The sequence below is a fragment of the Pan paniscus genome, chromosome 16 (genome assembly GCF_029289425.2).
Source record: "Pan paniscus chromosome 16, NHGRI_mPanPan1-v2.0_pri, whole genome shotgun sequence".
Classification (NCBI taxonomy): Eukaryota; Metazoa; Chordata; class Mammalia; order Primates; family Hominidae; genus Pan; species Pan paniscus.
The window spans coordinates 48,031,686-48,049,897 of NC_073265.2; the positions used below are offsets into that span (position 1 = coordinate 48,031,686).

General features: G+C 41.2%; 1 protein-coding gene across 6 annotated transcripts in view; it reads left to right on the forward strand.

The window, feature by feature from the left end:
* The first annotated feature begins 716 nt into the window (after positions 1-716).
* Positions 717-18,212, forward strand: part of MINDY2 (MINDY lysine 48 deubiquitinase 2) — a 93,697-nt gene continuing 76,201 nt past the window's right edge. For 3 of the 6 annotated variants that reach the window (XM_003827898.7, XM_055098272.2, XM_008953222.6), the window contains exons 1-2: positions 740-2,421; positions 18,076-18,133. In XM_003827898.7, the coding sequence (XP_003827946.1) occupies positions 1,582-2,421; positions 18,076-18,133 (898 nt within the window). In that variant the 5' untranslated portion in view covers positions 740-1,581. Of the gene's footprint in view, positions 2,422-18,075; positions 18,134-18,212 lie in introns of all 6 variants that reach the window. The other 3 variants (XM_063596680.1, XM_063596679.1, XM_008953221.6) reach the window with 3 other exon arrangements.

Genomic DNA, 18,212 nt, shown 5'->3' on the forward strand with positions numbered 1-18,212 from the left:
TCAAAAACAACAACAACAACAAATTAGCCAGGCATGGTGGCGGGCGCCTATAGTCCCAGCTACTCGGGAGGCTGAGGCAGGAGAATCGCTTGAACCCGGGAGTAGGAGGTTGCAGTGAGCCAAGATCGTGCCACTGCACTCCAGCCTGGGCGACAGAGAGAGACTCCGTTTCAAAAAAAAAAAAAAGCAAAAACAAAAACAAAAACAAAAAAACATATAAGTATGTATTAAAAAATAGCAATAAGAAAAAAAAAAGACAGTAAGCTCCATGAAGATATAAGCTCTGTGATCTACTATGGCATCTCCAGTGACAGACAGCATCCAGCAACTTACTTGGTACTAAAATGTATTAAAGGAATGAATGAAATACTACTTTGCAATCTTGTCTGCCTTCTCTAACCAACAGAGGTGCAAAAATATCACATTCTAATTATGTATCAGGTATTTATATGTCTGCGAAGGAAGACCTGTCTCGTTAATTTTTTATCCCCAACAGCCTAGAAAATGTTGAAAGAAAAAAGATGGGGGAAAAAGCCCTTTTCTGTAACAAGTTAGAATAGGACCCACATACATTTTGTTACTAACAAAACGTCCAGCTTGTCTTTCTTCTTTGAAAACTGCATGGCCTTAAGAGGAGTCCATTCTAATTAGGAAAAAAGTCACCTTTTCAGAAGCAGGCGCTTCCCACTCCATGCAAAGTGAAGCCGAGTTAGCAAAACCGCAAAGACTTGGCTAATTCAAATACAAGCTAATTTATTATTATTGGCGCAAATTAGCCACTTTCTTTTGCTGCGCAGGTCAATGTCCACAATCATACATGACCCCTTCCTGTAGGGCGAATGTCTCACCAGTAGCTGGTGAGAAGCACAGCTCTTCTCAGCCAAAACCGACCGAGACTGGAATTTGTGCAGTGCAGTAATCCAAACCCGTCGAGTAGATATGCCTGCTTTAAAATCTGCATCTCGTAAGAAATGCCTTAATTTTCCATATTAGGAGCTGAGAAAACAAGTCCCCTGAGCCCTTCAGGGACAAGTTCTTTTCCAAATACTACAACCACCTCCAACCACCCAACAATGCCTCAGGCCGAGGGTGGGCCACACGCGACCCAGCGCTAAAGGGTCACAGCCAAGCTGTCCGCCTCCTGCCTTCCCTTTAAAGAAGCCGCGCACAAGCGAGCTGCCCCGGAGTTCAACTTCCGGCCACATAGTGAGAGGATGTTTTCCTACTGGAGCTGAGCCGCGGGGGCGCGCCCCCCGGCCGCGCCCTCCTAGCCACGCCCTCCACGCCCGGCCTTCCGAGAGCGAGCTCGGGCGGACGTACGGAAAGGGCTGGGCCACGTGGGCGGCTGCTGAGTGGTTCGCCTTCGCCTCTCAGCGCGCAGTCAGGCGGAGGCAAGCTCAGAGCGCACGGAGAGCGCGGCAGCGCGCGCCCGCGCGCGTTCTTAGTACTCTCCCCGGTGACGTGCCTGACCGAGGCCGCGCCAGGGCGCTGTTGCTGCCAATACAGCTGTCATGGCGTCCAAGGCGCTGGCTGCGGAGAAGTGGCCGCGGTCTCCATAGAGCTGGGGGCGGGCGGCCCGGTATGGAGAGCAGCCCCGAGAGCCTGCAGCCGCTAGAACACGGGGTGGCGGCCGGGCCAGCGTCAGGGACAGGTTCTTCGCAGGAAGGGCTACAGGAGACCAGGCTCGCCGCTGGTGATGGTCCTGGGGTATGGGCGGCGGAGAGCAGCGGCGGGAATGGGCTGGGGGCGGCGGCCGCCAGGAGGAGCCTCCCGGACTCGGCTTCTCCCGCGGGCTCTCCTGAGGTTCCCGGACCCTGCAGCTCCTCCGCGGGTTTGGACTTGAAGGACAGTGGTTTGGAGAGTCCTGCTGCCGCCGAGGCGCCTCTGAGAGGGCAGTACAAGGTGACCGCCTCCCCGGAGACAGCCGTGGCCGGAGTGGGTCATGAGTTGGGTACCGCCGGAGACGCGGGAGCCCGCCCGGATCTCGCCGGCACCTGCCAAGCAGAGCTGACCGCCGCCGGCTCCGAAGAGCCCAGCAGCGCCGGCGGCCTCAGCAGCAGTTGCAGCGACCCGAGCCCTCCTGGGGAATCTCCGAGCCTGGACTCTCTGGAGTCGTTCTCTAACCTGCATTCTTTTCCCAGTAGCTGCGAGTTCAATAGTGAGGAGGGAGCGGAGAACAGGGTCCCTGAGGAGGAGGAGGGCGCGGCGGTGTTGCCCGGGGCTGTTCCTCTGTGCAAGGAGGAGGAGGGGGAGGAGACCGCTCAGGTGCTGGCGGCCTCCAAGGAACGCTTCCCGGGACAATCTGTGTATCACATCAAGTGGATCCAGTGGAAGGAAGAGAACACACCCATCATCACCCAGAATGAGAACGGACCCTGCCCCTTGCTGGCCATCCTCAATGTTTTGCTCCTGGCCTGGAAGGTACATTCTGCAGCTTTCTACTTCCTACAGCTTTTGGGGTGGAGGAAAACGGGGTGAGGGAGCTGCTGCATGTCAGGTGATGGCTTCCTTTCTTTCCTCATTCATCAGTCCCCTTCTTACATGAAATTCATTCCAAGACTTCCATGTTGAAGGAATATTCCTTTATACATATATCGAAAAGAATTGCCCCTAACCTCAGTCTTCTCTTGTAGTGTTTAAGAGTTCAACATTCAATTGTGGTTGATACACTTAGAAACAAGAAGGACTTAGAGCATCTTAAATCTTATGATTTTTTAAAACTATAATTTCCTACATTTTCTTACTGACCTTATCACATATGCAAAAAAGTGAAGAATTGGAGAAAGTAATCTTCAGAAGTTACCATCAATCCGTGATATCATGGACTAAGTTTTCATGGTTAGATTTAGTTTGATTTCCAACTAATGCCCCATTTGTGTGTAGATACTTAAGAGAATGGTGATGGGGAAGATGTGGCTCTTTAGACAAATTCCATTTAAGGAAAAGCATTGGTCTGAGACCCAATTACCGTAACTTCTTGGTTTTCAAAGATTGTTTTCATTTTATGCATGATTTTTACTTGCCTCATTTCTTTGGCTCTCCTTAAATGGTTTGGCATTATTACCAGTAACCATGCATCCGAATGTGTTAAGGGAGCTAAAACTCTAAAGAACTAAAATAAGAAAAGATATGTCTAAGGTGAAGGAGCAAAAAAGGGAAAGACCTTTAAAAATAGGTATGTTGAGGACTCAGAGCGAGTTACCTGTCAAATGAAGTGTCTCATTTAAGCTTGCAGTGTTAGGGTGCTGAGAAGATGCATCTCACAGCACCTATTTTATTTTCAAATTGATAATTATATCTATAGATGCAATGTTTCCTAGGAAAAACAAACAAACAAACAAACTGGGTGTGGTGGTGTGCGCCTGTAATCCCAGCTACTCTGTAAGCTCAGCTACTCTGGAGGCTGACACAAGACAATCGCTTGAGCCCAGAAGTTTGAGACCAGCCTGGGCAATATAGTGAGACCCTATATTAAAAGAAAAAGAGAAAAATAACCTGGATTCTTCTAAACACTTAGGTAGAAAATCAAGTAAAGGGAATAGTGTTTATCAAACATGCCTTTACCTTCCTGTCGCTAGCAAGGACTGATAGAAGAGAAATAAAATTAGAAACCTTGCCATTGTCTGGTGCATAATGGCACTGAGATGTTTTAAGTGAAGACAGTACCTGCCCTTAAAAGGCTGTCAAGCTGTTTGAGGTGGCATCATTAACTTACTGGAAACTGTTTAAGAAGAAGAAATAGTAAGTTATATGAGACAAGTGGTAGGTAAATTGTGGTAAATCTGTGGAAATGCATTTGATATTCAAAAAGGGGACATTTTCCTTTGGTATGGCGTAGTCCTAGAAAGCTTCATGAGATTTATGGGTCTTGAACCAATCTTTTTTTTTCGTTTGTTTGTTTGTTTTAAAGACAAATAAGAGCAGTTTAACAGATCTTTTAAGGAAGAGAATTTAGAATAACAGGGAAATGGAATTCCCAGGGGAGAGAAGAGTATAAACCAAAGGAATGAAAATAGAATGGATATTGTGTGTTTATATGTTTATTACATGACAGAAGTGGTAAGCTAATGTTGGAGAATAATGAAAAATAAGGTTGAAAAGGTGAACAAGAGCCACTTGATAAGGGCCCTCAACTAGGGAGTTAGTTAGACTTGCTCTAACGGGCCAGGGTCCCTAATCTTTTTTGTAGGAAGGAATAACTATTATTTTCCTTTAGTCTTTTTTCTTATGTAGTACTGCAGAAATTCAGAGGAAAGGGCAAGTACTGTGGTGTGGAGTATTTGGGGATAGATGTATATTAAACTGACTCATTCAATTCAGACAGATTCAAGTGAATGATCAAGTGTTTGGGTTCCCACTGTGCGTGAGGTACTAGAAATGCAAAGATGAGGCCGGCACGGTGGCTCACGCCTGTATTCCCAGCATTTCGGGAGGCCGAGTCGGGTGGATCACCTGAGGTCAGGAGTTTGAGACCACCCTGGCCAACATGGTGAAACCCCGTCTCTACTAAACATACAAAAAATTAGACGGGCATGCTGGTGGGCACCTGTAATCCCAGCTACTTGGGAGGTTGAGGCAGGAGAATCGCTTGAACCCAGGAGGTGGAGGTTGCGGTTAGCCGAGATCACGCCACTGCACTCCAGCCTGGGCAGCAAGAGTGAAACCCCGTCCCAAAAAAAGAAAAAAAAAAAAAAAAGGAAATGCAAAGATGAGTATGATGCAAATCTGCCCTCGTGTAGCTGACTATCTAGTGGGATGACAGTCATATAAACAATAATTACAGTGCAATGTGAGAAGCTCTGATATGCTATGGAAGTGCAGAGAAAACGGTAATTGGGGAGGGGATTATCAAGGGAAGACTTCATAGAAGAGATAACCTGTGAACTAGATCCAAAGGATGAGTGAGAGAAGACCTTCTGGGCAAAGAGAATAGTGTATTGAAAGATACTGAAGCAGAAAAGGGTTTCTTCTACTTGGAACCTTCAACCTTGGTTGAAGTGTGCAGCATAGGAGGTAAACGAAATGGTGGTAATAGCAGGACATAAAATTGATAGGTTTTATCAGACTGTGAATGAGCAAGCATGCTAATGAATTTGGAGATTATTTTGTAAATCTGTGGTTATCAGTGTTTTTTTTCTCCAGCCTGTTGATGCACACAAAAACCAGTCATAAGTAATCATTGATGAAGAGATGGATAAGCGAAGCAAAGTAGAGCAGTATTCTCAAAGTGAGCCAGGGGTACTAGAAGTCAAAGCTATTTTTATGATAATACTAAGATGTTATTTGCCTTTTTCACTCTTACTCTCTCACAAGTGTCCGTGGAGTTTTTCAGGCTACATGATGTAATGACATCGCTCTGTCAGTTAATGCAATGTGTGCCTCTGTACTTTGTGTTTTAAATTTTTCTCAATTTTAATTTATAATAAGGTAGATATAGATAGATATCCACATAGATGAAAGTTATTGGGGGTCCTCAATCATTTTTAAGACTGTAAAGGGCTCTGGGAACAAAAAGTTTGAGAAATGCTTTAGTAGAGAAAAACAGTAAATGGGGTGTGAAAGTGGTTGTCAGATTTCAGAGGACCCATGGCTATAGGTGTTTAGACTTTATATATAGCTGATATTGGAGCTATTATAAATTGCTAGATAAAGAAATGACATGAAGAAAGTGGTCTTTTACTTTGATATTAGGCTAGAAGTAAGATTGTAGTGAGTGTAGCACGAAGAATTGATGCAGATAGCGCTTTGGTTAGAGAGTTCTTTGTCCCCCTCTTTGATGAGGATAATGTAGCGTTCCCAGTGATGACTTCTCCCAATGATGACTATAAGAAGTGAAGACAGTAGCACCATTTTTCAAACCTGGGTAATAGAGATTGGCTGGATCTTTCCAAAGATAGGGAAGGTATGAAGGGAATTATTTTAGATGGGAAAGTTGATGCCAAAGTTTGGTTGTGTTGAGTTGGAAATGTCCAGTAGGGGGGCATAAAAATATAAATGTTCGTGTTCGTTATGCTGTTAGAAGCATGGACTGGGTCTCAGTAAAGAGGCTAAATTTTTTTTTTTTTTTTTTGAGACAGAGTCTCACTCTGTCTTGCCCAGGCTAGAGTGCAGTGGCAGGATCTCGGCTCACTGCAGCCTCTGCCTCCCGGGTTCAAGTGATTCTCCTGTCTCAGCCTCTCGAGTAGCTGGAATACAGACGTGTGCCACCACACCAGCTAATTTTGTATTTTTAGTACAGACAGGGTTTCACCATGTTAGCCTGGCTGGTCTCGAACTCCTGACCTCAGGTGATCCACCTGCAAGAGGCTATAAAATTATAGAGAAAAATCAAATTGGTAAATTACTACATAGAGTAAATATGGTAGTACTACATAGAGTAAATATGAGACTAAATGAATTCTCCAGAGAGTAGTGAGCAATAGTTCTCAACTTTTCTTCCATCCCAATATATGTGAGAGTGACAAATTGCCAGCAGAAACATCCTCTCCATCCTGCCTCAGTTTCCCCATTCCCTCTCCTCCCCTACCTCATTCTCCAGGAGACAGAGAGAAAACAGAGGAATAAAGATTACACTGGGGAAGGAGGGGAAGAATATTAAGGGTGAGAGAGTGAAAAACCAGCATGGGCACAATTTGAGATGTGGAATGAGAACTAGAAATAGGGCAATGTCATGATAGTATTCAGGGAAAGAGAATATAATAAAAATGTAGTACATTACTATTGTCAAATGCAGCAGCATCAGAGAGCTAATAGAGTAGGGAAGATTCTGCTGAAAATGACAAGTGTAGGGACAAGGTCACTGAAAAGTCAGGATAACATGGAATCCTCAGTTCTCTTTAGAGGAAAGGAACAACAACCGTATTTTCTGAAGTAGTGGGAGGAATGGAACAAGAAAAATACAGAGACAAGGTCACGTTAAGATAGAGAGGTAGGCCGTGTGTGGTGGCTCATGCCTGTCTTCCCAGCATTGTGGGAGGCTAACACAGGAGGATCGCTTGAGCCCAGGAGTTTGAGACCAGCTGGGGCAATATAGTGAGACCCCCATCTCTGTAAAAAAAAATTATAATAAGGAAAAAAAGAGAGGTAGATGAAAATTGAAGCCTCATATTTTTCAGTTTGGCAAAATAACCATTGAACTAATAAGTAGTAACTATTGAACTCATTAATAATTAAGATTGTAAAGCATTTGACCGGGTGAATTTTGTGAGAAAAGCATATTGCATTTTAAAGGAGAATCTCAGTGGAGATTATGCTTAGGAATTTGAGGCACAAACAGAAAGACTGACAATTAGTAGCATGAATAAATTGAGGTTTTCTTTAAAAACTATTAGCATATCAGTTTTGCTTTGTTTTTGGTCTTTCCCTAGTTCGCTTATGTCCGGAAATAGGAGCAGGAAGAATGACTGGTTAGAGTTATCAAGATTTGGGCTTTTCTTTCAAGAACTGACACCTGGGGTATAGGGGCAGAGAATTAGAGAATTGAAAGTGAAAACAGCTGATCATCTGAAATTATTAGAAAATCAATAGACTGAACAAACCGGGAGGATTTGAGCAAAGGAGTAAGTGTAGTGGTTCTGGATGAGAAGTGACAGTAAAAATGGTCAAACAGAGTAAGGACTGAGTTGAAAGTATTGGTTCAGAACTGCTAGAGAGTAGGCGATCATTCATAATCTATTAAATAGTTGGCTAGGCAGTGTGGCTAACGCCTGGAATCCTAGCACTTTGGGAGGCCGAGGCCAGAGGATCACTTGAGCCCAGGAGTTTGAGACCAGCCTGGTCAACATAATGAGACCCCATCTCTATAAAAGAAAAAAAAAAATTTTTTTAATTATAAAAAAAGAAAATCTATTGAATAGTTGAGCTGTGATGCTCTAACATCAAGAAAGAAAGACATCGATTTATTACATTTAATTCGAGCTCAAATTTGTAATTTTGTTTACCTCTCATTTTCAAGAGATAGTTTCATCTACCTCTGTATTTTTCCTTTTTGTTGTTTTTTTATGGAGACGGGGTCTCACTATATTGCCCCAGCTAGTCTCAAACTCCTGGGCTCAAATTACAAATTATACCAGGTAAATTTATCAAAATGTATGACTTAGAATACATTTTTGTTTTGCTTCTTTTTGACTATATTTGATTTTTAATAGTTTTTAAAAATCTTATTTTAGCTGTAATAAGTGCTATTTATAGGTATATTTGAGGGTTGTGACCCATGTAATTAGGTGTTTATGAAGTTAAGCCAGAAGGTATATAACATATATATTTTAGTGCTTACAAAGATATTTCTTTAGTAATAGAGGGAATCCCTACTTGGTTATACTTTTTTTTTATTTTAGAAAGAATGTTACAGGTTCTGAGGCCAACATACATACAAAAAACTTACATGTAACCTATACTATACATTGTGATAGAGAAGATAGAGTATTGCAATATCTAGTCATTGTATAGCATTTTAGTAGAAAAATGAATGCACTAATTTAAGATGCTGGAAACACATCTTTCCTTCTTAACTCTTTTTGGTAGGGAATTCTTTTCCCAATTTTTTTCTTTGCTTAGTATAAGCTGAGATTACCTCCTGTTCCAAGTCATGGGAGGAATGCCAGGGTCCTGAAGCAGGATTTTTTTTAATATAAAGTTGGTTTCTCCAAACATCAAACCTAGAAACTGTAAAATAAGGATTAATATATTTGATTCTGTAAAATAAAAAAAAAGCTTAAAAAAAAAGAACAGACACACACCAAAAAAAAAAAAAAATCTCACCATAAACTAAATCAAAACACACTAAACTAAGGGAACTGTTTGCCAGATTATATGTCTAAGGGCTAATTTCCTTTTTTTCTTTTTTTGAGATAGACTATCATTCTGTCACCCAGGCTGGAGTGTGGTGGTGCAATCATGGCTCCGTATAGCCTCGACCTCCCGAGCTCAAGCAATCCTCCCACCTCAGCCTCCTGAGTAGCTGGGACCACAGGTGTGTGCTACCATGCCCACCTAATTTTTTTCTTTTTTCTTTTTTTTTTTTTTGAGACAGAATCTCATTTAGTCGCCCAGGCTGGAGTGCAGTGGCACGATCTTGGCTCACTGCAACCTCTGCCTCCTGGGTTCATGCAGTTTCCGGCTAATTTTTGTATTTTTAGTAGAGATAGGGTTTCACCATGTTGGCCAGGCTGGTCTTGAACTCCTGACCTCAAGTGACCTGCCTGCCTCAGCCTTCCAAACTATTAAGATTACAGGCGTGAGCCACTGTGCCCAACCAATTTTTTTTTTTCTCTTTAGAGATGTGTCTCACCATGTTGTCCAGTCTGGTCTTGAACTCCTGGCCTCAAGTAATCCTGCCTCAGCCTCCCAGAGTGCTGGGATTACAGGTGTGAGTCACCATGGCCAACCCTAATTTCTTAATTTACAAAGAGCCCTTATAAATTGGAAAAGGGTGAACAGCACAATGGCAAAATGAACAAAAGGCTGTTAACAGAAAATTCAAAGTTCAAATGGACGTATGCTATTGTCTCATTATCACCTGCAAAGTGAGGCACCATGAAGGTGAGCCTCTTGCCAGGGCTGAGTTTTTGCTCTAATTCTCCCTACCTCCTTGATGACTTTTTTCCCTCAGATTCTTTCACATACTCTCCTAGTTTCCATCTAGGTTTTGCTTTTTCCTCTGACTTGCAGAAACATTGTAATCACACAAATTTTCTCTTCCTGAAGTAGCACAGAGCTCTTTTGAGGTTTTCCAAGTGTGTTTATTACTTATAAAAAAGGAAAAACAGATGGTGAGCCAAAGGTTCCATCTTAGCCTCTGCCCACCTTGTTTTTAAATATAGATCCTGTAAAAAGAGATTAAAACTTCACACAATTGTGGGGTTTTGTTTACACAAAAGACTTAAGTAACGTTTTCTGAGGCTTTCATTCCCAGTCTCCTCCAAGAATTAGAATTGGTGTTGTAACTCTGGATTTGTAAGATAAGGTAGACAAGGGCTGAGGAGAGTATAAATACTGCCAGTAGGAGTTGCCCTCTAATAGTGATAGATGTGTTCATTTTTTCTTCTCCCCTTGGTATGAGTAGTCTTTTAGTTAAAAACCTTCTCACTCCCCATTCAACCTTGTCTGTTGAGTCCTAGGTGAAGGACATTTGGGCCCAGGTGGTACTAGCAATCATAGGGGCTTTGAATAATAATAGTAAGTACTCAGTTATTTTTGTGTCCAGATACTGTGCATTATTTTACATGCATTGTATGTGTTTTCTCTTTTAAGTTTCTCAACCACATCATGAAATCCTTATGTAGACTATTGTTCTTATTTTATATATATAGAAAATTGAGGCCGGGTGTGGTTGGCTCACACCGTAATCCCAGCACTTTGTGAGGCCGAGGCAGGCGAATAGCTTGAGGTCAGGAGTTTGAGACCAGCCTGACCAACGTGGAGAAACCCCTTCTCTACTAAAAATACAAAATTAGCCGGGTGTGGTGGCACATGCCTGTAATCCCAGCTACTCGGGAGGCTGAGGCAGGAGAATCACTTTAACCTGGGAGGGAGGTTGCGGTGAGCCGAGATAGCGCCATTGCACTCCAGCCTGGGCAACAAGAGCGAAACTCCATCTCAAAAAAAAAAAGAAAGAAAATTGAAGTGCATAAAGTTTAAATAACTAGTCCAAGGTAAGATTATCACCTACTCTAGAACCAGAGCTCTCACTCAGGATGTTTGATTGGGAAGATAAAGTTCAAGATAGCAATAAGTCTGGTGGACAGTAGGTCTGGGGCAAAACAGGGTAGGACAGCCAATGATAAAGTCAGAGAAGCAGAAATGGACTTCATGATTCCTTAGATCGAATCCTGGGATCTTGGTACCAGTTGGTCTTTATACAGACTCCGGTTTTTAGCTCTCTGTACTTTATCTTATGTCTCCTGAAGTGTCTGACACTTCTAGTTTCAGAGTCTCTTTGGGGCACTATGGTGAATAAGCTGGCCTTTCCCATTGTAGTTTATTAAATATATTCTTGGATTTTTTCAGTCATTAGTAACTTCTGTTTCTACTGCTACTACCCTAGTTCAGGCCTTTATCTCTCACCTGGACTACCTTAATAGCCTTCAAAATGGTCTCTTGTCTTACCCTATTCTCATCTTTCAAGCAATTAATGTAAAAGTTTTATTATCAATTTTTGAGGGGGGAGATATTTCAGCCTAGTAAGCTTGCTGAGCTTCTTAAATATAAATAGTGAATTCTGAATGGAAGATGCCTTCTTTTACTAGTTAATTTTTTTTTTCCAGACAGTGTTTTGTTCTTGTTGCCCAGGCTGGAGTGCAATGGTGTGGTCTTGGCTCACTGCAACCTCCACCTCCTGGGTTCAAGCTATTCTCCTGCCTCAGCATCCCAAGTACCTGAGATTACAGACACCTGCCCCCATGCCCAGCTAATTGTTTTGTATTTTTAGTAGAGACAGGGTTTTACCATGTTGGCCAGGCTGGTCTTGAACTCCTGACCTCAGGCGATCAGCCCACCTTGGCCTCCCAAAGTGCTGGGATTACAGGCATGAGCCACTGCACCCAGCCTACTAGTAAATCTTTTATTAGTAAATCTCACTGCAACAACATTCTTTATTGCTCTAAAACACTTTGAAGTGCATATAAAATAAGACATTCCTGCAAATTTAATATGTGTGAATATATCTGCAGTTTCTGACAGTTTTAAATAGGCCTTGGTCTTACTCTGAGGATAGGGTCTAAATTATGATAAAAACTGATGAAAGTGTTTCAGAATTTCAAAGCCTTTTTAACTTGTGGGTTGTCTCATAAAATTTTCCTGTTTTGAAATACTGATGGTGGCGAAGCGCAGTGGCTCATGCCTGTAATCCCAGCACTTTGGGAGGCCAAGGCGGGTGGATCACAGTGTCAGGAGTTCAAGACCAGCCTGGCCAAGATGGTGAAACGCTGTCTCTACTAAAAATGCAAAAATTAGCCGTGTGTGGTGGCGGGCGCCTGTAATCCCAGCTACTCGGGAGGCTGAGGCAGAGAATTGCTTGAACCCAGGAGACGGAGTTTGCAGTGAGCCAAGATCGCGCCACTGCACTCCAGCCTGGGTGACAGAGCGAGACTCCATCTCAAAAAAGAAAAAAAAAAGAAAGAAATACTGATGGCAAGTAGAAAGCCAATTAGATTCACTGAAAAGTCTGAATTTGAGTATTTTTAAGTATAGTATTATTAGTAGTAAATGAATAGTACATACAAGAAATTAAAATGTAAAACGTGTAATAGCTTATAATACATAAATTTTTATTTGCTGGAGCCAGAATTAAAGGCATGTTAAAAGAATCCTTAAGTTTTTGAGTCCTTATTTTGAAAAAAGCGGGTAAAGCTTCTCTTTGATTCCCATTAATACTTCTAATATTTTCTAAAGAATGATTTCTTTACAATTTCTACTAAAAAATCATGATACTATATATTCATGCTGAATATATAAATGCTACATATATACACACATGTGTATATACACTGCATATTTCAAATTAGTGAAATTTTGACTATTATTTAGTGCATCCATTTTGCCATACATAAGTAATGCAAAAATAGACTGCAAAATAAAAATCTTATCTTCTGTGTTCTAAATTCAACTCCCTGTTTGAATGTCAAACTAAAAATGTCACAGTTCCAAAGCAGACATCATTTTCTTCTACAAACTTAATCTTCACTTGCCAAATTTCCATTGTTATCAATTGTATGGATCTTAATTTTCAGAGTTTCCTGAGCCTTAGAGTCAACTTTGATTATTCTTTCCTCATCGTGCTCCACTTTTCACTGGTCACAAAGTTCTGTCAATTATGTTTTGTATAAGATTTCATTGAGTGGAAAGTGTTCTGCTGTTCTTAAAAAAGTCTGTGAGTATTGATAATTGGCTTTGGTAATTGGTAATTTGGTAATTGGCTTTGGTGTCTGATCTCACTTCTCATCACAGTACTTCTACTTACTTTGGCTAAATTAACTTTTTAAAGCCTTAGTTTATTCTTTGAATGGAGGTAATAATGCCTGCTTCATAGGATTGCTGAGGATTCAGGTAACATAAAATTGAATGACAATTAGTAGATGTTCAATATATTTAATTTTTTCTCTCTGTTTTTTTTTTTTGAGACAGAGTCTTGCTCTGTCACCCAGGCTGGAGTGCAGTGGCATGATCTTTACTCACTGCAGCCTCTGTCTCCTGGGCCCAAGTGATTGTCCTCCCTCAGCCTCCTGAGTAGCTGGGATTACAGACACCTGCCACCGCACCTGTCTAATTGTTTGTATTTTTAGTAGAGACGGGATTTCACCATGTTAGCCAGGCTGGTCTTCAACTCCTAACCTCAGGTGATCCGCCCACCTCGGCCTCCCAAGGTGCTGGGATTACAGGAGTGACCGACTCTGCCCGGCCCCTGACTTCTTTTTTCTAAAGAACAGAGACTGGCAAATACTCAATTTTATATTTTCTCAAATATCTTCCAACTTTGAAGAGGTGTTGGAACTCAAACTGTGTGTTGTTGAGTACTTATTATATTGGTATTCTAATTGTTAAGCATTTAAAAACATTATTTGGCTAGTAGTAATTTTTGTACTTGTCATCACCTACATAAACTGCTTCTTATTTCTTAGTTATTGCTGAGTCCCCTGAATTTATCTTTTCCTTTGGATTATCAAAATCATAGGTGTCAAAACCTTGGCATATCACTTTTAGGATGTTTTACATTCCTGTTTAAGATTTCACTTACAGTTTAAACAGAAGGTTTTGTCGTTAGTATTTTTGGTCTTGCTTGAGTCTATTCCCAAATTTACTTTACTCTTTAGATGATTAAGAATTACAGAATGGTCCGGGCATGGTGGCTTACACCCGTAATCCCAGCACTTCAGGAGGCTGAGGCAGGCAGATTTAAGCAGAAGTTTGGGCTCCTGCTTGAGTCCAGGAGTTTGGTCAACATGTCAAAACCCCATCTCTACAAAAAATACAAAAAATTAGCCAAGCATGGTGGCGCACACCTGTGGGCCCAGCTACTTGGGAGGTGGAGGTGGGAGGATCACCTGAGCCCGGGGAGGTTGAGGGTACAATGAGCCATGATTTTGCCACTGCACTCCAGCCTGGACGATAGAATAATTGGGCTAAATTTTTGAGGTTTTACCTTATAATGGAATATTTGGAGTCGGAGTAGCTATTTTCTTTTATTAATTTAAATATTCTTGTGCTTATATTAATAATTTTCCAGGGCCGAGTGCGGTGGCTCACACCTGTAATCCCAGCAATTTGCGAGGCTGAGGTGGGAGGATTGCTTGAGGCCAGGAGTTCAAGACCAGCTTGGGCAACATGGTGAAACCCCACCTCTATAAAAAATACAAAAATTAGCCAAGTGTGGTGGTGCGTGCCTGTAGTTCCAGCTACTTGGGAGGCTCAGGTTGGAGGACTGCTTGAGCTGGGGAGGTCAAGGCTGCAGTGTGCCATGATCCTGCCACTGCGATCCAGCCTGGAGGACAGTGAGAACATGATGTCTTAAAAATAATAATAATAATTTCCTCAGGAAATCTAGTTAATTCAGTAATATTTATAGGGTAGGACATTTTCCTAGATAATAAAAATTTATTTGGCCTCTATTAATTGGGAGCTATTTGTTAATATATGTTGAGATACTTTGTTCAAATTTTACGGAGAATATTTAAACTACTTAAAGTGCCTTCCAAGTGCCTTTGTATATGTTAAAGTACTTATTTATTTTATGTTGTAGATAATTACTAAAATAGGTCATACTTGATTTGTCATTTTTTTCTTTCTTTTCTTTCTTTCTTTCTTTTCTTTCTTTTTTTTTTTTTTGAGATCGGATCTCTCTCCGTTGCACAGGCTGGAGTGCAGTGGCATGATAGCAGCTCACTTCAGCTTCAAATTCCTGGGTTCAAGTGGTGCTCCCACCTCAGCCTCCCAAATAGCTGGAACTACAGGCACGTGCCACCACACCTGGCTAAGTTTTGTTGTTTGTTTTGGGACTTTTTCTTTAGGGACAGGGTCTCCCTATATTGCTTAGGCTGGTCTCAAACTCCTGGGCTCAAGTGATCCTTTCACTTCAGCCTCCCAAAGTGCTGGCACTGTAGACGTGAGCCACCGTACCCAGCCTGTTATTTTTTTCATTGTAAAGCTTAAAATTTAGAAATTCAGACAGACTGCCACAACTGTTAATTCTGTATTCTTAGCCAACTATCTCATAACCTGTTTCTCCTTTGAAAAAATCTAAAAAGACAAAGGAGTACAAGCCTTATTAGGTCATTAAGAAAACCCTTGGCACTTGCTTTTGAAGTGATGGTGGTGAAGGAAAGCAAAAAAAAAAAAAAAAAAAAAAAGAAGCAAGCTTTTGGGAAGATCTTAGATGGTTAAAAAAATAATTAAGATCTGTGGATGGCTCCACAGTATTAGTGTGAAGTAGGCACTTTTTAGTTTTAATAAACATCCAAAGTACTTTACTGGCTATGATTCAGGAAATGAATATACTATTGACTTTGCTTGTAAGTAAGTGAGTCGAAATATTTGTGTATTTGCTTCTAAAAAAAAATCATCTAATGCAGAGATCAGCAAACTTTTTCTGTAAAGGATCAGATAGTAAATACTAATATATTAGGCTTTGCATGCCATACTGTCTCTGCTGCACAAATTCATCTCTGTATTGTAGTGCAAAAGCAGCCAGAGATGGTACATTAACAAATGAGAGGGACTGTGTTCCAAAAAAACGTTTATTTAGAAAAACAGACAGTTGACAGTAATTTGCCAGAGTTTCAGTTTAAAAATATGCCATATATGGGAACTCTCTGTACTTTCTGCCCAGTTTTTCTGTAAACCCTAAAACTGCTTTAAAAACATAATCTATCGAATTTTTTTTTAAACAGAGTCTCACTCTGTCACCCAGGCTGGAGCGTAGTGGCACGATCTCTGCTCACTGAAGCCTCCGCCTCCCGGGTTCAAGCAATTCTCCTGCCTCAGTCTCCCAAGTAGCTGGGACTACAGGTGTGCGCCACCACACCTGGCTAATTTTTGTGTTTTTTTAGTAAAGTCCGTGTTTCACCAAGTTGGCCAGGCTCGTCTCGTACTCCTGACCTCAAGTGATCTGCCCACCTCAACCTCCCAGATTACAGGTGTGAGCCACCAGGCCTGACCTGAAATTATTTAAAAATGTCACAGAGAATAAAAATAATTTAGAATGAAATGATGATCAAACTTCAAAGATATCTCTTGGTTTTTACTGAATAATAAATCTACTGGATGACTAAATATAACTATTGACTGTCATACATGCTTTACAGATGGCTTCAAACCATTCTGTTTTATAGGGATCTTTTTAAAAACTTATTTTACTTGTTGATTAAAACAAAATTGTGACATTATTACATTTGATAACGTAAACACCTAGAGGACCTTTTTCAACATTTGGGGGAATTGTTGGAGAAATTGCTGATTTAAAGGATTTCTTTGAACACAAAATAATTGCTGAAGAATTTTTAACAATGTTACTATTCTTCTATCACTGATATAGTAATTACTTTGAGTTTCCATCCTACAGTATTTATTTTTTCTCCTAGTCTATAAATATATCCTGGAATGTGCTCGTCACTGTCAGTTAAAGTATTTACAATCATTGACTGTAATATCCATGTCATTCATTTGACAACGCATTTGAACAATTAATTTAGACTAATGTGTTGTTGCAGCTGAATTAATTTTAATGGATTTTCTGGGGTTTTTAGTTTAAATATCACTATAACATATCTTTACTTTTAACCTTCTTATTGTGAAATATAACACATAGAAAAATACATAAAACAGATATCCAGTTTAATAAATTATTATAAAGCAAACATCATTGGAACTACTATTGCAGGTCAAGAAGGTCGAAGAACAGAGCATTGTCAGCACCTCAGAATCCCCTTAAAAGCCCCTTTCCAACTATAACTCCTTCTGTTACCACTGGAGATAACCATAATCTTGATTTTTTATAGCGTCCGTTTCTTTACTTAGTAATTTATTTTTTATTGAGATGGAGTTTCACTCTTGTCACCCAGGCTGGGGTGCAGTGGTGCAATCTTGGCTCACTGCAACCTCTGCCTCCCGGGTCCAAGTGATTCTTCTGCCTCAGCCTCCCAAGTAGCTGGGATTATAAGCATGTGCCGCCATGCCCAGCTAACTTTTGTAGTTTTAGTAGAGGCAGGGTTTCACCATGTTGGCTAGGCTGGTCTCGAACTCCCAACCTCACGTGATCCACCTGCGTCGGCCTTCCAAAGTGCTGGGATTACTGGCGTGAGCCCATATGCCCAGCCCATTTCTTTACTTTTTTTTTTTTTTTTTTTTTACTCTGTTGCCCAGGCCAGAGGTGTCACCATGTTGGCCAGGCTGGTCTCCAACTCCTGACCTCAAGTGATCTGCCCACCTTGGCCTCCCAAAGTGTTGGGATTACAGGCGGGAGCCACTGTGCCCAGCCCATTTCTTTACTTCTTAATAGTTTTATCTCCTATGTGTGCAGCTCTAAACAATATAGTTAAATTTTGCCTGTTTTTAAGCTTTGCATTACTTTTAATAGCAAAACCACAATTACTTTTGCACCAACCTAATAAATAGAATAATACAGTAAAGACTGGTTATAGGCTGGGCGCAGTGGCTCACACCTGTAATCTCAGCACTTTGGGAGGCCGAGGCAGGTGGATCACAAGGTTAGGAGATTGAGACCATCCTGGCTAACAGGTAGAACCTCCTCTCTACTAAAAATACAAAACAATTAGCCAGATGTGGTGGTGGGTGCCTGTAGTCCCAGCTACTCAGAAGGCTGAGGCAGGAGAATGGCCTGAACCCGAGAGGCGCAGCTTGCAGTGAGCCGAGATTGCGCCACTGCACTCCACCCTGGGCAACAGAGCGAGACTCCATCTCAAAAAAAAAAAAAAAGCCTGGCTATAAAGATTCTAATATATGTGAATGTTAATGTATAAGTATAGTAGATACATAATTAGACATAAGTATTGTGTTTCTGACTGCAAGAAACACTTTAGTCACCTAAAACATTTAATTTTATAGAAATAATATTTTGTTTTTCAGGTGAAACTTCCACCGATGATGGAAATCATAACTGCTGAGCAGCTGATGGAATATTTAGGTTAGTGTTGAAAAGTGGATTTTATATCTCTTTAGAAACAAAAGTTTTCAAAGCTAGTTGATTACCCAGTCTCACCTTT